Here is a 12780-nt window from a genome sequence, read left to right on the forward strand (position 1 = left end):
GGCCTGGTGGGGGTACAGCACCGCTCGCCCCGCCGGCACCGCGGGGCGGCAGCCTCGCATGCAGCGGGGCACCGCGGCGGCTCCGGCTGCGGGCGGGGCGGCTCGGGGCTCGCGCTCCCCGCCAGCGCCCGTCCCCTGCTCCCAAGCCGCGCCGGCGCACGCGGTGCGATGGTCTGGGGTGGCGGGAGCGCCGGCGCTCGCGGTGCAAACCACGCTCTCCACTTTGCTCCAACGAAGCGCAAGCAAGCGAAGGGGCGGCGAGGGCTGCGCGGCGGGCAGCGCGCTTGCGGGTGCGCTTAGGATCTGTAGTCCTTCTTGCTGTAGGGTTTGTTGCCCAGGATGCTATCGATCTCGTGGACGATGGAAGACGACAGCTTCGGAAGGACCTGTCGGGACGGAGCGCCGTGGGGAGGCAGGATCGTGCCCCTGCTGCACGTGGGGGATGCGGCGGCAGGCGGCACGTGGCCGTGCCACGCTCACCGCCTCCACCGCCACCTCGGTGCTCCCAGCCCCGGCTTGCTGGCTGAGCGACCCAGTTAGGGATGAGCCTGGGCTCATCCCCTGCGTTCTCAGCGGCGAAGCCTCGGCTGCCGCTCAGCTCCAGGTCAGGCAAAACCCAGATTTCTTGTTTTGAGGGAGGTTCGCAACCTCCTTTCCCTGCACAGCGCGTTGCAGCCCTGCAGCCCCACACGGCGCAGGCAGGCGCTGCCCCGGCGGAACCCGAGCAGGCGGAGCCTCCCCAGCGCGGTGGAGCACTGACCTGTATTGCTCCGATGTTCTCCATCAGCTGGTCGGTGTTGGAGGCTCCCAGCAGGACGGAGCTCACGCCCTCGTTGCGCAGGCACCAGGCTGGGGCAGGAGGGAGAGCAGAGCGTGAGCGCGGGGCGCCATCCCCCCGTCCCTGCCGTCCCCCCGTCCCTGCCGTCCCCCCGCCCCCCGCCCGTACCGATGGCGAGCTGCGGCAGGGTGCAGCCCAGGCGCTCGGCGATGGCCTGCAGCTCCTTCAGCTTGGCCTGCTGCCGCCGGCCCTCCTCGCTCAGGATCTTGTCCTTCAGCCACTGGTACCCCTGGGGACAGGAGGGGGGTGCATGGGGACCCTGTGCAGGCCCTGCATCCCCTGGCTCCCGGACCCTCGCCCCCCCAGGGACCCTGTGAGACCCCCAGCCCCGCTCCCCCGGCTCCGCCCGTCCCGCCGCAGCCCCCGGCCGGGCTCACCTTCAGCGAGGCGCGGGAGTAGGGGGGGATGCCCCCATCGTACTTGCCCGAGACGATGCCACAGGCCAGCGGCGACCAGGTCATGGCTCCGACGCCTGAGGGCAGAGCAGAGCGGCGGTGACGCTGTCACCCCCCAGCTCCCCGGCCCCAGGGGCTGTGCGAGGGGGGTCAGGGCAGGACCCCACGGCCCTACCGATCTTGTGGAAGAGCTCGGGGAGCTGCACCTCCACCTTCTCCCGCTGGAACATGTGGTACTCGGCCTGCTCGCAGATCGGCGGGATCAGGTTGAACTGCCGGGCCACCGAATACGCCTCCTGCCGGGGAGCGGGACCTCAGTGCCCCCCCGAGCCCCCGGCTGAGCCCCGAGAGCCGCCCCGAAAAATAATTAAGGCTCGAGCGCATCTGCCAGCTCTTGGCTCCTGCCAGCTGCTGTCTAATTAAATCAGCGTCACCGGGGCTGCTCCGCGCGGTCCCCCGGGCCCCTACCATGATCTCCATGGAGCTCCAGCGCGAGGTCCCCCAGTACATGGCCATCCCCTGGTTGATGACGTGGGTCATGGCTCGCACCGTCTCTGCCAGAGGGAAGGGAGAGCAGCGGGGTTAGCGGGGTGCCGCGGGGGGCTCGTGCCGTGCTGACGGCTGGCGGGGCCGGGCTGTGTCCGGATGCTTTTGGAGAAGGAGCAGGACAGGGACCGAGGGAGCAGCCACTTGGGACGTGCTGGGGACTGCGGTCGATCCTGACATGCTGCTGGCAGTGCCGGGGCTCCCCTGGCACGGGGAGCAGCCCCAGGCCCCACGGGTACCAGCACCGGCACTGCACTTGGCACCGCCGCGGTGCGGGGACCTGAAGCATCGCCCGCGCACCGAGACCCAGGAGAAGGAGGGAGCCTTGGACCCGTGCGAGGGGCGCGGGGGTCTCGGGGGGAGCCGGCTCCGAGCCATGCGGGCCGGGGCCAAGCCAAGGCGCGTTGCTGCAGCCAAGGGCGGGCAGCGGGGAGAGCGACGGGCACGGGGCTGCCCGGCGGTGCCAGAGCGCCCCGGCATGCTGCCAGCTGCCCGGCGAGAGGGACCCTGCCGCGGTCCCGGCACGGCCGCACAGGTGCCCGTGCCGAGGACCCCCCGGAGCCTCTTTGCTTTTTCCCCTTTAACTCGCGATGGTCCGAAGGGGCGGGGTGGTTTTGTTGTGCTGCCGCTGCCTGTGCGCTTCATGGCAGGGTTTGCCCGCGGCGGGGGGACGGGGATGCAGATCGGAGAGGAGGGGGTTCTGCCCAGGACACGCCGCTGGGGTGCGGGCAGCGGCCGCGGGCAGAGTGCGGGCAGGGAGTACCTTCTATGATGAAAGTCCTGGACTTGGAGGAACTAAATGGGCTCCCTGGTGATAAAAGAGAGATTTAGAGAGAGTGGAGTCGGCTGCTGCCGGGACGGGGGCAGTGACCTGCCGCTGTGCCACCAACCCGTCCCCGCCGCAGCCCGAGGGGGTCCTGGCGCCGGGCTGGGGGTGGCAGAGGCTTAACCATGGCGCGGGCTGACCGGGGAGGCGAAGGAGCCGTTTTTGCTTGGGAAGTGAAAATGCCCTTGAAATAAAAGCCTGGCACAAACCAACCACGAGGGCGACGAAAGGCGGCGGGGAGGAGCACAGCACCGCGGCACAGCACCCACCTTCCATCGGCGTGTTGGGGTCGGGCCGGTTGGCGAACACCACGTCCACATACTCCAGCTGCAGCCGCTCCAGCGACGCCTTCAGACCTGCGGCACCAGCGGCACCGGCGCTGTCAGGTGTGCCGGGCTCTGCACTCCCGCCAGGCAGCCGGCGCGGCACAGCTGGGCACCGGGGCGGGCAGCGCCCGGCGAGCAGCCCTACCTTCAATGATGTGTTTTCGGGACAGGCCCCTCTCTGTCTCAGCCCTGGGAAAGCAAAGGTGGGTGAGGCCCGGCGCGCGCCGGCTGCGCTGCCACCGCGGGGGGCGATACCTACTTTCCTCCCCAGAAGATTTTGGTGGTGATGACCAAGCTGGACCGTCTGCGCGGAGAAAGAAAAGTCACGGGCAGTGGCACCCGCAGAGCCCCGCGCCCTGTGCGCGTCCTGCCCGCGTACAGGGCACGGCTGGCGCGGCGTGGCCGCGTTCGCTGCTCGGGAACAACCCAGCTTACCTCCAGCCTTTCTTCTTGATGATGTTCCCCAGCACCACCTCGGCCCTGCAAGAGAAAGGGGGTCAGCGCCGGCACCGCGGCTGCTGCAGCCACGGGGCAGAAACGCCGCGGCCGGGAGAAGCGACCACAACCGTGGTAAGAAACAGCCGGCAGGGATGGCCCCGGTCCTCGGCAGACTAAGGGGCAAACGTGGTGGCCACGGGGACGCCAGTTCCCCTCTGCTGTGGCACAGAGCCGAGCTGCTCCCTGATGCATGTGCTCAGGTTTGGTTTCTAAGCGGGTGCGTGGGGACACCGCGGTGCCTCGGGGCCGCTCGCTGTGCCGGGGAGGGCTACGGCTACGGTGAGCGAGCGCTCGCTGCCCCGTCCTGCAGCCACTATGCAGCTGGCAAACCCGGCAGGCTCCCGGTGCTGCCGCAGCGCAGAGGTGCCGGCGGCTGGTTTGTGGATGAGGCCCCTTGTGCCGCTGCTCAAGCCGGGTACCTACTTGCCGGCGGCGTAGACTTCTGCTGTGTCGAAGAGATTAATGCCGTTGTCATAGGCTAAAGTCATCAGCTGCTCTGCCATCTGCGAGGGGAGAGCGGGCAGGGTTGGCGGGGGAGGCTGAGGGCTCGCGGGTGCTGGTGAGCTCTGGCACACCACGTGCACCGAGACCAGCGCCCGCGGCTCTGCCGGGCCCGGCCCGGCCCTGCTCGGCTGCGACCCTCACCTCGTCTGTGATCTGCCCTCCAAAGGTTACCCATGTCCCTGCGGAGGAGAGAGGGTGCCCGCGGTGAGCGTGGCCAGCGCGGTGAGCACCCCCAGCCCCCCTCCCCGGCTGCCCCGGCACAGCCCTGGCACGCGGCAGCCGCGGTTGGTCCCGCCGCGTGCGGCACGGTGCTCCCAGCGCACCCGGTCGCTTCCCATCACGTCGCAGGAGAAACAGGAGAAAATAATTTGACAACTTCTGGGCTGCGTCTCAAAGTGGCCGCCGGGCCGGAGCAAAACCCTTTCCTTGCCTCGGCGGAGCCGGGGAGCGCTGCCCTCGCCGCGGCCGCCGCGGGGCCGCACCAACCCCGGCACTTACCCAGGCCCAGGCAGGACACGCGCAGCCCGGACTTGCCGAGGTTCCTGGAAGACAGAGACCCGTTAGGAAACCACCAGAGCCTCCGAGCGCCTGCTGGTGAGTCGTGCTCCCCAGTGCCCGTCCCACCCCCGGCCCCCGCGTGGAACGGTCCCGCAGTGAGGGTCCCCCCACAATGGGTTGAAAAGCCACCCCAGGCTGGGTGCACGGCGCGCACCAGTGGCACGGCCAGCACTGGCACAGCTGTGCCATTTTCTGCACCCAAATAATTGCTGTTCCTGGTGGGTAATGGCAAGTGGCTGCGGGCAGTGACCTGGTTACAGCGGCTCCTGTGACGGGGCTGAGGTGTTCGGCTGCCCCGGCAGTGCCGCCGGCACAAGGACATGGGGCAGGAGGAGGGGAAGATGGCACAGCGGCCGTCAGGCCCAGGGCGTCCTACACGCGGCACAAGCCGTGCCCGTTCCCTGTGCTGTGGCACGAGCAGGTGTGCAGGGAGAGGGTGCTCAGGAGCGGAGCTCCCGCAGAAATGGAGCACCCTGAACGTTTTGGCTGGAGAGCAGCTCTCGGGCTGGGGGCCGGGCTGGCAGACGCCTCCGCCGCGGTGATGGAGAGCCAGTTTCTTCTTAAAAATGACAAAGGCTCGAGAAGTGAGTGTTAAAATAAATAAAGTGTAGGTGAGCCATGGCAGCTCGCCCGCACGGGTGTCGCGTAGCAACCGGGAGGCACCGCCAGTGCCGGCACACGGCATGGCACCGCGGCACGGCACGGGGAGCCGAACAGGGTCCAAGGGCGGCAGCAAACTGCGGGCTGAGCTGAGCCGGGCATCGTCCTTCCGCACCACCACGTTATTGCCCAACATCTGGAGGCGCCGGCGCTCCCCCCGACCCCGCGGTATTTTTAGAGCGTTCCGTGGCAGGGAGAGGCCGCGGCCATGGAGGGGGTGGCTCGGGCCCTGCCATGGGGGTCGTGGCAGGGAGGGGACGGCACCAGCCCTGTCCTGGCCATCCCAGGCTGCAGGGGCATTGCCAGGGACCCCCGGCTGTCTGATGCTGCCAGCAATCACTGCTCCCCACTTTCCTGCCCAAAAGCACCTTCACCAGCCACCCACCCGAGACGGGGACAGATCCTGGGGAGGGCAGGAGGGTGAAGGAGCGTCCCACCGCGACGCGCCTTGTCACCGCTGTCACAGCCCTCCTGTCCTGTCCCTCCGCAGGAGCATCGCCCAGCGCCGGACTTGTCCGACTGGGCTGCAGGGAGGGCAGCCGGACCCCGATCCCGGGGGAGCCCCCGGCCCCGTTCCTGGGAGCGCGATAACCCCGCGGGGGCACGGCGGGCACACACCCCCCCGGGCAGCCGGGAGCCACGTCCCGGCTCTGCACACGCTTCGCTGGGCAGCGAGTCCCCGGCAGTGCCGGAACGGAGCCATGGCAGCCTGCGGATTAACACGCACCGCAGCCCCCGGACCCCTGCGGCTCCGCAGCCGCCCAGCTCGGCAGGTGCCGGGAACGCCGCTAATCCGACCCCAAATTCTGCGGTCCCTTTCCCCCCATCCCAGCAAGGCTGGCTCAGAGCTGCCAGCAGCAGCGAGGGAGGCGATGAGGCGCACGGTCAGCACTTTTAGCACCGAGAATCCTCCAGAGCGGGACGCGAGCAGGGGGAGCGCGGCGCACCCGACCCCTCGGCCCCACCGCCCCGAGCCCGTGGGAGCAGAGCAGCCGCCTCCCGCCCCGGCGGCGCCCTCGCCTACCGGTACTTCATCCCCGGCTGCTTGATGCTGGACTCGCTGGAGGAGGGGGCGTTCTGCACCGAGAGCTGCCCCAGGCTGCGGGCCACCATGGCCACTGCTCGGAACTTGCCGCGGGTGCCGAGGCTGGGGCTGCCGGCATTCTGCCGGTTCAGCCGGTCCTCCGCGCTCCGGCTTTTGATGCTGTGCTCGGAGCACACAAAGGAGACCTGCATGCTGCTCCGCCGGGCCCCCGCGCCAGCTGCCTAAATTTAGCCGTGGCCCCGGGCGAGGCGGGAGCTCCTCCTGCGCGCCCGCGCTCCGCCGCGCCGCCAACGTGACGGCGGGGGCTGCGAGGCGGCGCGGGGGGCCGGCTCCTCGGCCCTCCTGCCCTCAATATTTGATGAGCTCGGGAAGCGCGCGAGGGCGCCGGGCAGGTAGGGGGCAGGACGGGCGGTGCCGCAGCGGGTGCCCCACGAAGGGCTCCCCCGTGGGTGTCGCTGCCGGCGTTGGGGGGCAGCGGGGGCTGCGGCCCTTTGCCCGTGCCGGCACAGCGTCCCTCCTCTCCGGTGGATGCGCGTCCAAAACAAAACCCTCCCAGCAGAAGCGCTTGCGCGTCGCCAACCGCGCCGTCCTGGGGCGCCAGCGTGGGTGCTGGTGATGCCGCCGGCTCTCCGGGGCAGAGCTGGGGGTTCGCCGAAGCCGGAGCAGTTGCCCCGCTTGGCTCGGCGGATTGGGGTGAAACGCGGCCCAGCAGCTCCCGAGGAAGGCGGGACGCGAGCGGCTGCCCCGGTTTGTGCCCCGGGAAAGCAGCGGGGCCGGGGCCCGGCTTGCGGGGGAAATGATGCACGTTCAGCCCCAGCCTAATGAGAACTCTTGTAATCTCCTCCGCCTCCCTCTGCCGCAAAGCTCCTTAGCCGGGTAATCCCGTGGCGCTGGCTCCAGCTCCAGCTCCAGCCCCGTGCTGGGGGGGCCCCGGCAGCAATCGGCAGCTCCCGGGGGAGGAGGAACCCCGAGATTTTGAGGGCAGTGGCACATGGCCGAAGGAGCATTGCTGGGGGTGCCCGTGCCAGCCTCTCTCCATCAATAAATAATCACCCCATGAATATTAGATGGGCTCCTGCCACTGTGTAAATGTGATGGTGAGCGGAGGGGAACCTGACCCGCGGCGCGGCACAGCGCGGCACAATGAGAAGGACAAAAGTCACCGGAACCCTGAGACGCCGTGCACCGCGCCCGGGACGCGCATGCAAAATTAATGGGGCGCCAGCTCTGCCGTGAGTGCCGTCAGGTGCTGAAGCGTCTCTGCAGCTGTTTGCGCCAACCGCCTGCTCGTTAGCAGCACAGAGGGTGTTCGCGCTTCCCGCTTCCCAACAGCAAAAGGAAAATCAAGTGAGAAGCTCGAAGATCATTGAACAAGCAAGAGGTAACGGTGCCACCGCGCCACGGCCTCTCTGGCACACACCGGACGAGATCGATCGCCTTCTGCACCGAGGCAAACGGCTCCTCCCAGCCTTGGTGTGGCACAGGGAAACCGGCACAATCCCGCACTGCGCAGGCCGGGTCCCGGCTCCGTCCCCTCCGCTCGGCCCTCGCCGCGTTCGCCGACCCGCAGGCGCCGGCGCCGCCTTACCTGTACGGCATGCCAGTGGTGCGGGCGGTGCTGTCGGCCAGCGAGAGCCCGTGCATCCGCAGGAACTCCTCCAGCGTCTTCGCCCGCGCCGCCGCCCGCACGTCCCGCAGCCGCCGCAGCTCCAGCGCGCCGGCCGCGCGGGGGGCCGGGGGCAGCCCCCACTCAGGGGGGTGCCGGCTGGCCACGCTGCGCAGGCTCTCACTGTACGTCATGGAGAGCATCCCGCCACCCCGGCGCGGGCTCTGCGGGCCGAACCGCCGCCCAGCGCTCAGCGATGCTACGGAGAGAGCGGGGAGAGTGTCCCGCCGCGACGCCGGGGTGGCGGCACCCGCCCTCGCCAGGACCCGCGGCGGGTCTGGGGCGCAGAGGCGACAGCAGGGACCCTGGCAAAGCCGGTCCCTTTGGCGGAGCCAAGCCGTGGTGGGAGCAGGAGCAGCGCGGGCGGCAGTGCGGCGGGGAGGGGACGCGGTGCTGGGTGGCCGTGGGCCGTGGGGACTGCAGTGGTGCCACCATGGTGGCCCCAAGCCCCGCAAGTGGCTGCAGCCCGGCACGCGCCCCGGCTGTGCTGCCTGCAGCTCACACCGGCTGCTATTTGCACCCCGCGGGGCCGCGGTGAGCCCCGCCAGCCGCTTGGGGTGGGCGAACAGCGGCACAAGTGCTGCTGGTGAGAATCCGGCACCGCGTGCGCCGGCGGATGGGAGAGGTCAGGATGGGAGAGGTGCCCCGTGGGTTCCCCGGGAAGGGTGGGCAGCCGCAGAGGGGCTGCGGGCACCGGGCCCTTGCCGGTGGCTGCCACAACCCGTGGTGCCAGCCAGCACCTCCCTGCAGCCACGGCTGCCAGAACAGCCTGCCGCAGAGTGGGCTCCTCGCACCGCTATGGCCAGGACCTCGCCAGCGGTGGCACCGGCATCCATCTCCCTGCTGCTCTCTGCCGCATCCCTCGCGCTCTGGGGCCGAAAGAAGGAGCAGGGACTGGGGCCAAAACCGCGGCACTGGTGCCGACGTGGCTGCGGGGAGCGCACCGTGCTGGAGCTGCGCCGGTATCAGGCTCCAGCCGGGCTCCCACCGGTGGTTTTTTCTTTCCCTATGAAGCTCAAGTTCACAGCAGCAGGAGCCAGAAGCGAAGGGCACTGTCCCACTGAGGTGTGACCGCAAGAAAAAGAACAAGACCAGACGACACGGAGCGGCAGCAGGCAGGGGCGACCAAAGCCGCGGGGCTCCTGCGATACCCGGCACTGCCGGAGACCTTCGGCACTGCCAGAGACCCTCAGCGCTCAGATGGGTGTGTGCCACTCCACAGCGAGGGCTCAGGGACACAGGGAGCCCTGGAAAGGGGACCCTCTCTTGCGGCAAAGCCAAACGTGGGGGGATCCCCGGTGCCCAGCAGGATCCCTCATCCCTGGCGGGACCTTTGCGGGATAGTGGCCGGGAAAAGCCCACGCCGGCTGCACGGAACCGCCGCGCAAATGAGGCTGGGGGGGAACGGGTGGAATCCACCAGCCCCTCATCTCCACAGCCCCCGATCCCCAGCTGGGCCCGTTATGGGGCGCGGGGACAGCGCGGAGGCGGCGCGTTCGGCCCCATTCATTAGCAGAAATCCTGAAGCTGTCCGAGGGCTGTTCTGCGGGAAGGAGCAGGGACGGGCGGGACGCGGGCTCAGGAGGAAGCAGGGACCGTTAGCGTGTGTCGCAGGCACAACGAGCGGGTGACAGCCGGGTGCGCGGGGCAGCTGCTGGGAAAGCGTCTGTCCAGCCCGGCTGGCCATGCGGGGAACTTGTTGCCAACCAACCGCTGCTGAAAACCAAACGGACCCCAAACCCCAAACGAAATCCTCCCCAAGGCACCGAATCCCGAGTCACCCGCGCAGCGAATCCCGCGAGCTGCCGCAGCGGCTGCGCCGCGGCCGTGCCGACCCCGCGCCCGACTCACCCGCGCCCCGGGGATGCTGCTCATCCGCGGCAGCGCTCTGGGCGGCCGGGCTGCCCCGGGCAGCTATAAGAGACGCGGCCACGGGGTTTTTTGCATTAGGGGAGTGTCGGCGCTTGGCAGCCGAGGCAGTTGGCAGCTGCGCCGGGCCCCCCGCGCCCAGCTTTCTCGCCGCACTCCATTAGCCCTATTAGGGGATTTTCTTCCCCGCGAAGAGGAGCTAAATTATTCATGGCGGCTCCGCTAAAAGCCTGGGGATGCACCGCTGCTCTATCAAACCTGGCATCACAGCCCCGCCACAGCCAGCCCTCGCCCTCGCCCTCGCCCTGCCCGGCGGTGACAGGTCCCGCGCCGCTGTCGCACGGGGCGGTGGCACAGCCGGGGCACGGGGGCCGTCCCCGCAGCAGACGCAGCCCTCCCACGGTCCCTGTGGGGCAGGGTCAGAGCCGTGGTGGGACGGAAACACGGACTCCTCCTCATCGCCCCGGGCCGGGCCCAGGGAGCGCCGGAGCGGCCACCGGCACGGTGTGATGGGCAAAGTGCCACTTTCAAACGGTAAAAGGCTGGGGGTGGGGGGAAAGTGTTGCCTTCTGTACCACTTAGCGATGCTTCTCGGAACGGCAGGAGCAGCGAGCGGCTGGCCCGGCTCCCGGCGCTGCCCTGGGGAGCAGCCGGCGGGCTCTTCCCGGTGCAGCGCCGGTGCGGGACGCTCCCCGAGCCGAGCCCCGCGCCCCGCAGCGCTGTTCCCCGGTGCCCTCTGCCCACGCTGCGCTGCCGGGACGGCCCGGCGAGGGCGGCCCCACCTCCCCAGCCACACGCGCGAGTCCCCACGTCGCGCTGCCAAACCCACGAGCAGGTGAAGACGCGGTGCCGTGCCGGTGGTGCCCGTCCCGCCCGGAGGGGAGGATTTTGCGGGGGGGGAGGGCCGGGTTACCTGTAGAACTGGAGCTGGCGCTTGGGGCTCCCGTACCTCGCGCTTCCGACAGCAAAGGGGAGAGAGAAGAAAGATGCCACAAACCCCATTAGAAAGGTGGAGTGGGATGGCGCGGCACAGCCGGCGGCTGTGGGGGGACACCCTGCAGCGGGCACCGGCACGTGCTGCGAGAGGAAGCCCCTCTTCCCGTGACAGGCGCCGGCGCCCACAAACGCCGCTGCCGCCGCCGGGTGTTTTGCAGTCCTGGAAGTTTTTGCACGAGGCGCGCGGGGCGGTTTCGGGAGCCGGAGTCGCGCCGAGCCCCCCGGGGCCGCCCCCGCCCTTACCTGTAGATCATCCCGGGGGAGCCTGTCTGCCGCAGCGAGAGTCGCGCCGGGGAGTCAGTGGTGGATTCGGGATACATGGAGCCAGCCTGGGCTCCCCGGAGCCGCGCGCCGCCTCAGCCCTGCCGCGGGAACAGAAAAGAGGAAGAAACGGGGTTTTTGGGGTGCGCGCATGACGGTGCTTCCTGCTGCAGTCGCTCACGAACCGGATGGGTGTGTGGCACAGGCAGCGGCGCGGGCAGGGGCAGGCAGGGCACGGCAGGCAGGACGGCAGCCCTGCCAGCCCCAGACCACAGCATCCCCCCCTGACCCACTGCCGAGCCCAAACCCCTCCACCCCCACCCGGTGCTGGTGACTCCCCATCGTGGTTCCTCTCCCCAAACTTCTAGGGCTCCCACAGAGCACAGAGCAGGGCTGCTTGCTGCCTGTCCCCTGCCTGCCCCTCTGCCTGCCCCCTGCCTGTCCCCCTGCCTGCGCCCTGCCTGCCCCCTGCCTGTTCCACTGCCTGTGCCCTGCCTGCCCCCCTGCCTGCGCCCTGCCTGCCCCCTGCCTGCCTGGCTGCCCATAGGAGCTGAGTAGGGGACGCCACGGGGCAGCAACCCATGGCACTGAGGTCTTACGACACATCAGGAAATGATGAAGAAACACAGGCCTGAAAAATTAAACATTTTGCTGGTGGTTAACAGAAAACCAGCCTCCAGAGGGTCCCCCTGCAAGGGACAGGGCAAGGCAAGGCAAATACTTCCTTCCCTGGCTGCCCTGGGCACAGCGAGTGCTCGCCTCCTGGTACACATCCCGCCTGCATCCCAGCAGGGCATGTCTGCATCCCTCCCACATCCTGCATCCCTCCTGCATCCCGCACAGTGTGCCTGCAATCCTTCCACATCCCTCCTGCATCCCGCACAGTGTGCCTGCATCCCTTCCACATCCCTCCTGCATCCCGCACAGTGTGCCTGCATCCCTTCCACATCCCTCCTGCATCCCGCACAGTGTGCCTGCATCCCGCATCCCTCCAGCATCCTGGCACGGCGTTCCTGCAGCCCAGCGCAGCCCCTGCAGCCCACGCAGCCCAATGGCAGCAGCTGCGGCAGCCGAGCCCGTCCCTGCAGAGCCGCCCGCCCGCCCCCCGCAGTCCCCGGCCCCGCTGCGGCCCCCGGCCCCGCTGCAGCCCCGGTGCAGGGCCCCAGCTCCCTCCTCCCCCAGCACTGCAGAATCGCGGCTCCTTTGCCCGCAGCCACGCCGGGGCGCAAGATCAGGCTCGATAAACCAGGTTTATTTTCGAAAGGGCAGGAGGGAGCCGCTCCCCCATGGCCCCGCACCATCGCGCTGCACGTCCCCAGCAGGACCCTGCCAAGCCCCCAGAGCCACTGCGACCCCCCGGCTTCTCCCGGGGGCTGCTCATGTCACCTTGGCCACTCCCCGCATCTCTCTCCTGGCCGCCGCCTGCGACAACGCTGGTTGCACAGCAGCCACCGGCCCCGGCACCATCCTGCAAGCTGCCTCCTGCCCACCCAGCCGCACTTAATTAGCAGCTGTATAACGAAGCTGAAGCGAGCTGGGGGATGCCTGCAGCAGGGACAGCCACAAACTGAGACTAAACTTATTGCAGGGCTGAGGACTGGCTCTGTTGACACGTCCTGAGGATCTGCGGTGCCATGAGCTCAGGTCTCCGCAGTCGTCTGCAGGACCCAGCGCCCCTGATCCATCACCTCGTGGGGACGCTGGGGGTCCCAGCGCGGTTGCTGCCCAGTCTCTGGTGGCACCGGAGGAACTTTACCAGGAAGCGCCGCTGGGCTGCCGGCACATGGGGCAT

The 12780-nt window shown here is 69.2% G+C and overlaps 1 protein-coding gene across 3 annotated transcripts; it reads right to left on the reverse strand.

Annotated features, from left to right (window-relative positions):
• Positions 1-14: 14 nt before the first annotated feature.
• On the reverse strand, positions 15-11060 carry KCNAB2 (potassium voltage-gated channel subfamily A regulatory beta subunit 2; the record flags this gene model as incomplete). 3 transcript variants are annotated; one of them, XM_080358697.1, is made up of 15 exons in its annotated part: positions 15-386; positions 761-849; positions 947-1067; positions 1216-1310; positions 1409-1529; positions 1702-1787; positions 2543-2587; positions 2875-2961; positions 3077-3120; positions 3191-3235; positions 3367-3411; positions 3853-3932; positions 4075-4112; positions 4432-4475; positions 7785-8005. In XM_080358697.1, the coding sequence occupies 15 exons, from the start codon at positions 8003-8005 to the stop codon at positions 297-299; spliced, it is 1251 nt and encodes a 416-aa protein (XP_080214823.1). In that variant the 3' UTR covers positions 15-296. The 3 variants fall into 3 exon arrangements, with proteins under 3 accessions (XP_080214823.1, XP_080214825.1, XP_080214824.1); XM_080358699.1 differs by lacking the exons at positions 2543-2587; positions 7785-8005 and adding an exon at positions 10971-11060; XM_080358698.1 differs by lacking the exons at positions 2543-2587; positions 7785-8005 and adding an exon at positions 6176-6387.
• Positions 11061-12780: the final 1720 nt, after the last annotated feature.

This window comes from Nesoenas mayeri (genome assembly GCF_963082525.1).
Source record: "Nesoenas mayeri genome assembly, chromosome: 24".
Classification (NCBI taxonomy): domain Eukaryota; kingdom Metazoa; phylum Chordata; class Aves; order Columbiformes; family Columbidae; genus Nesoenas; species Nesoenas mayeri.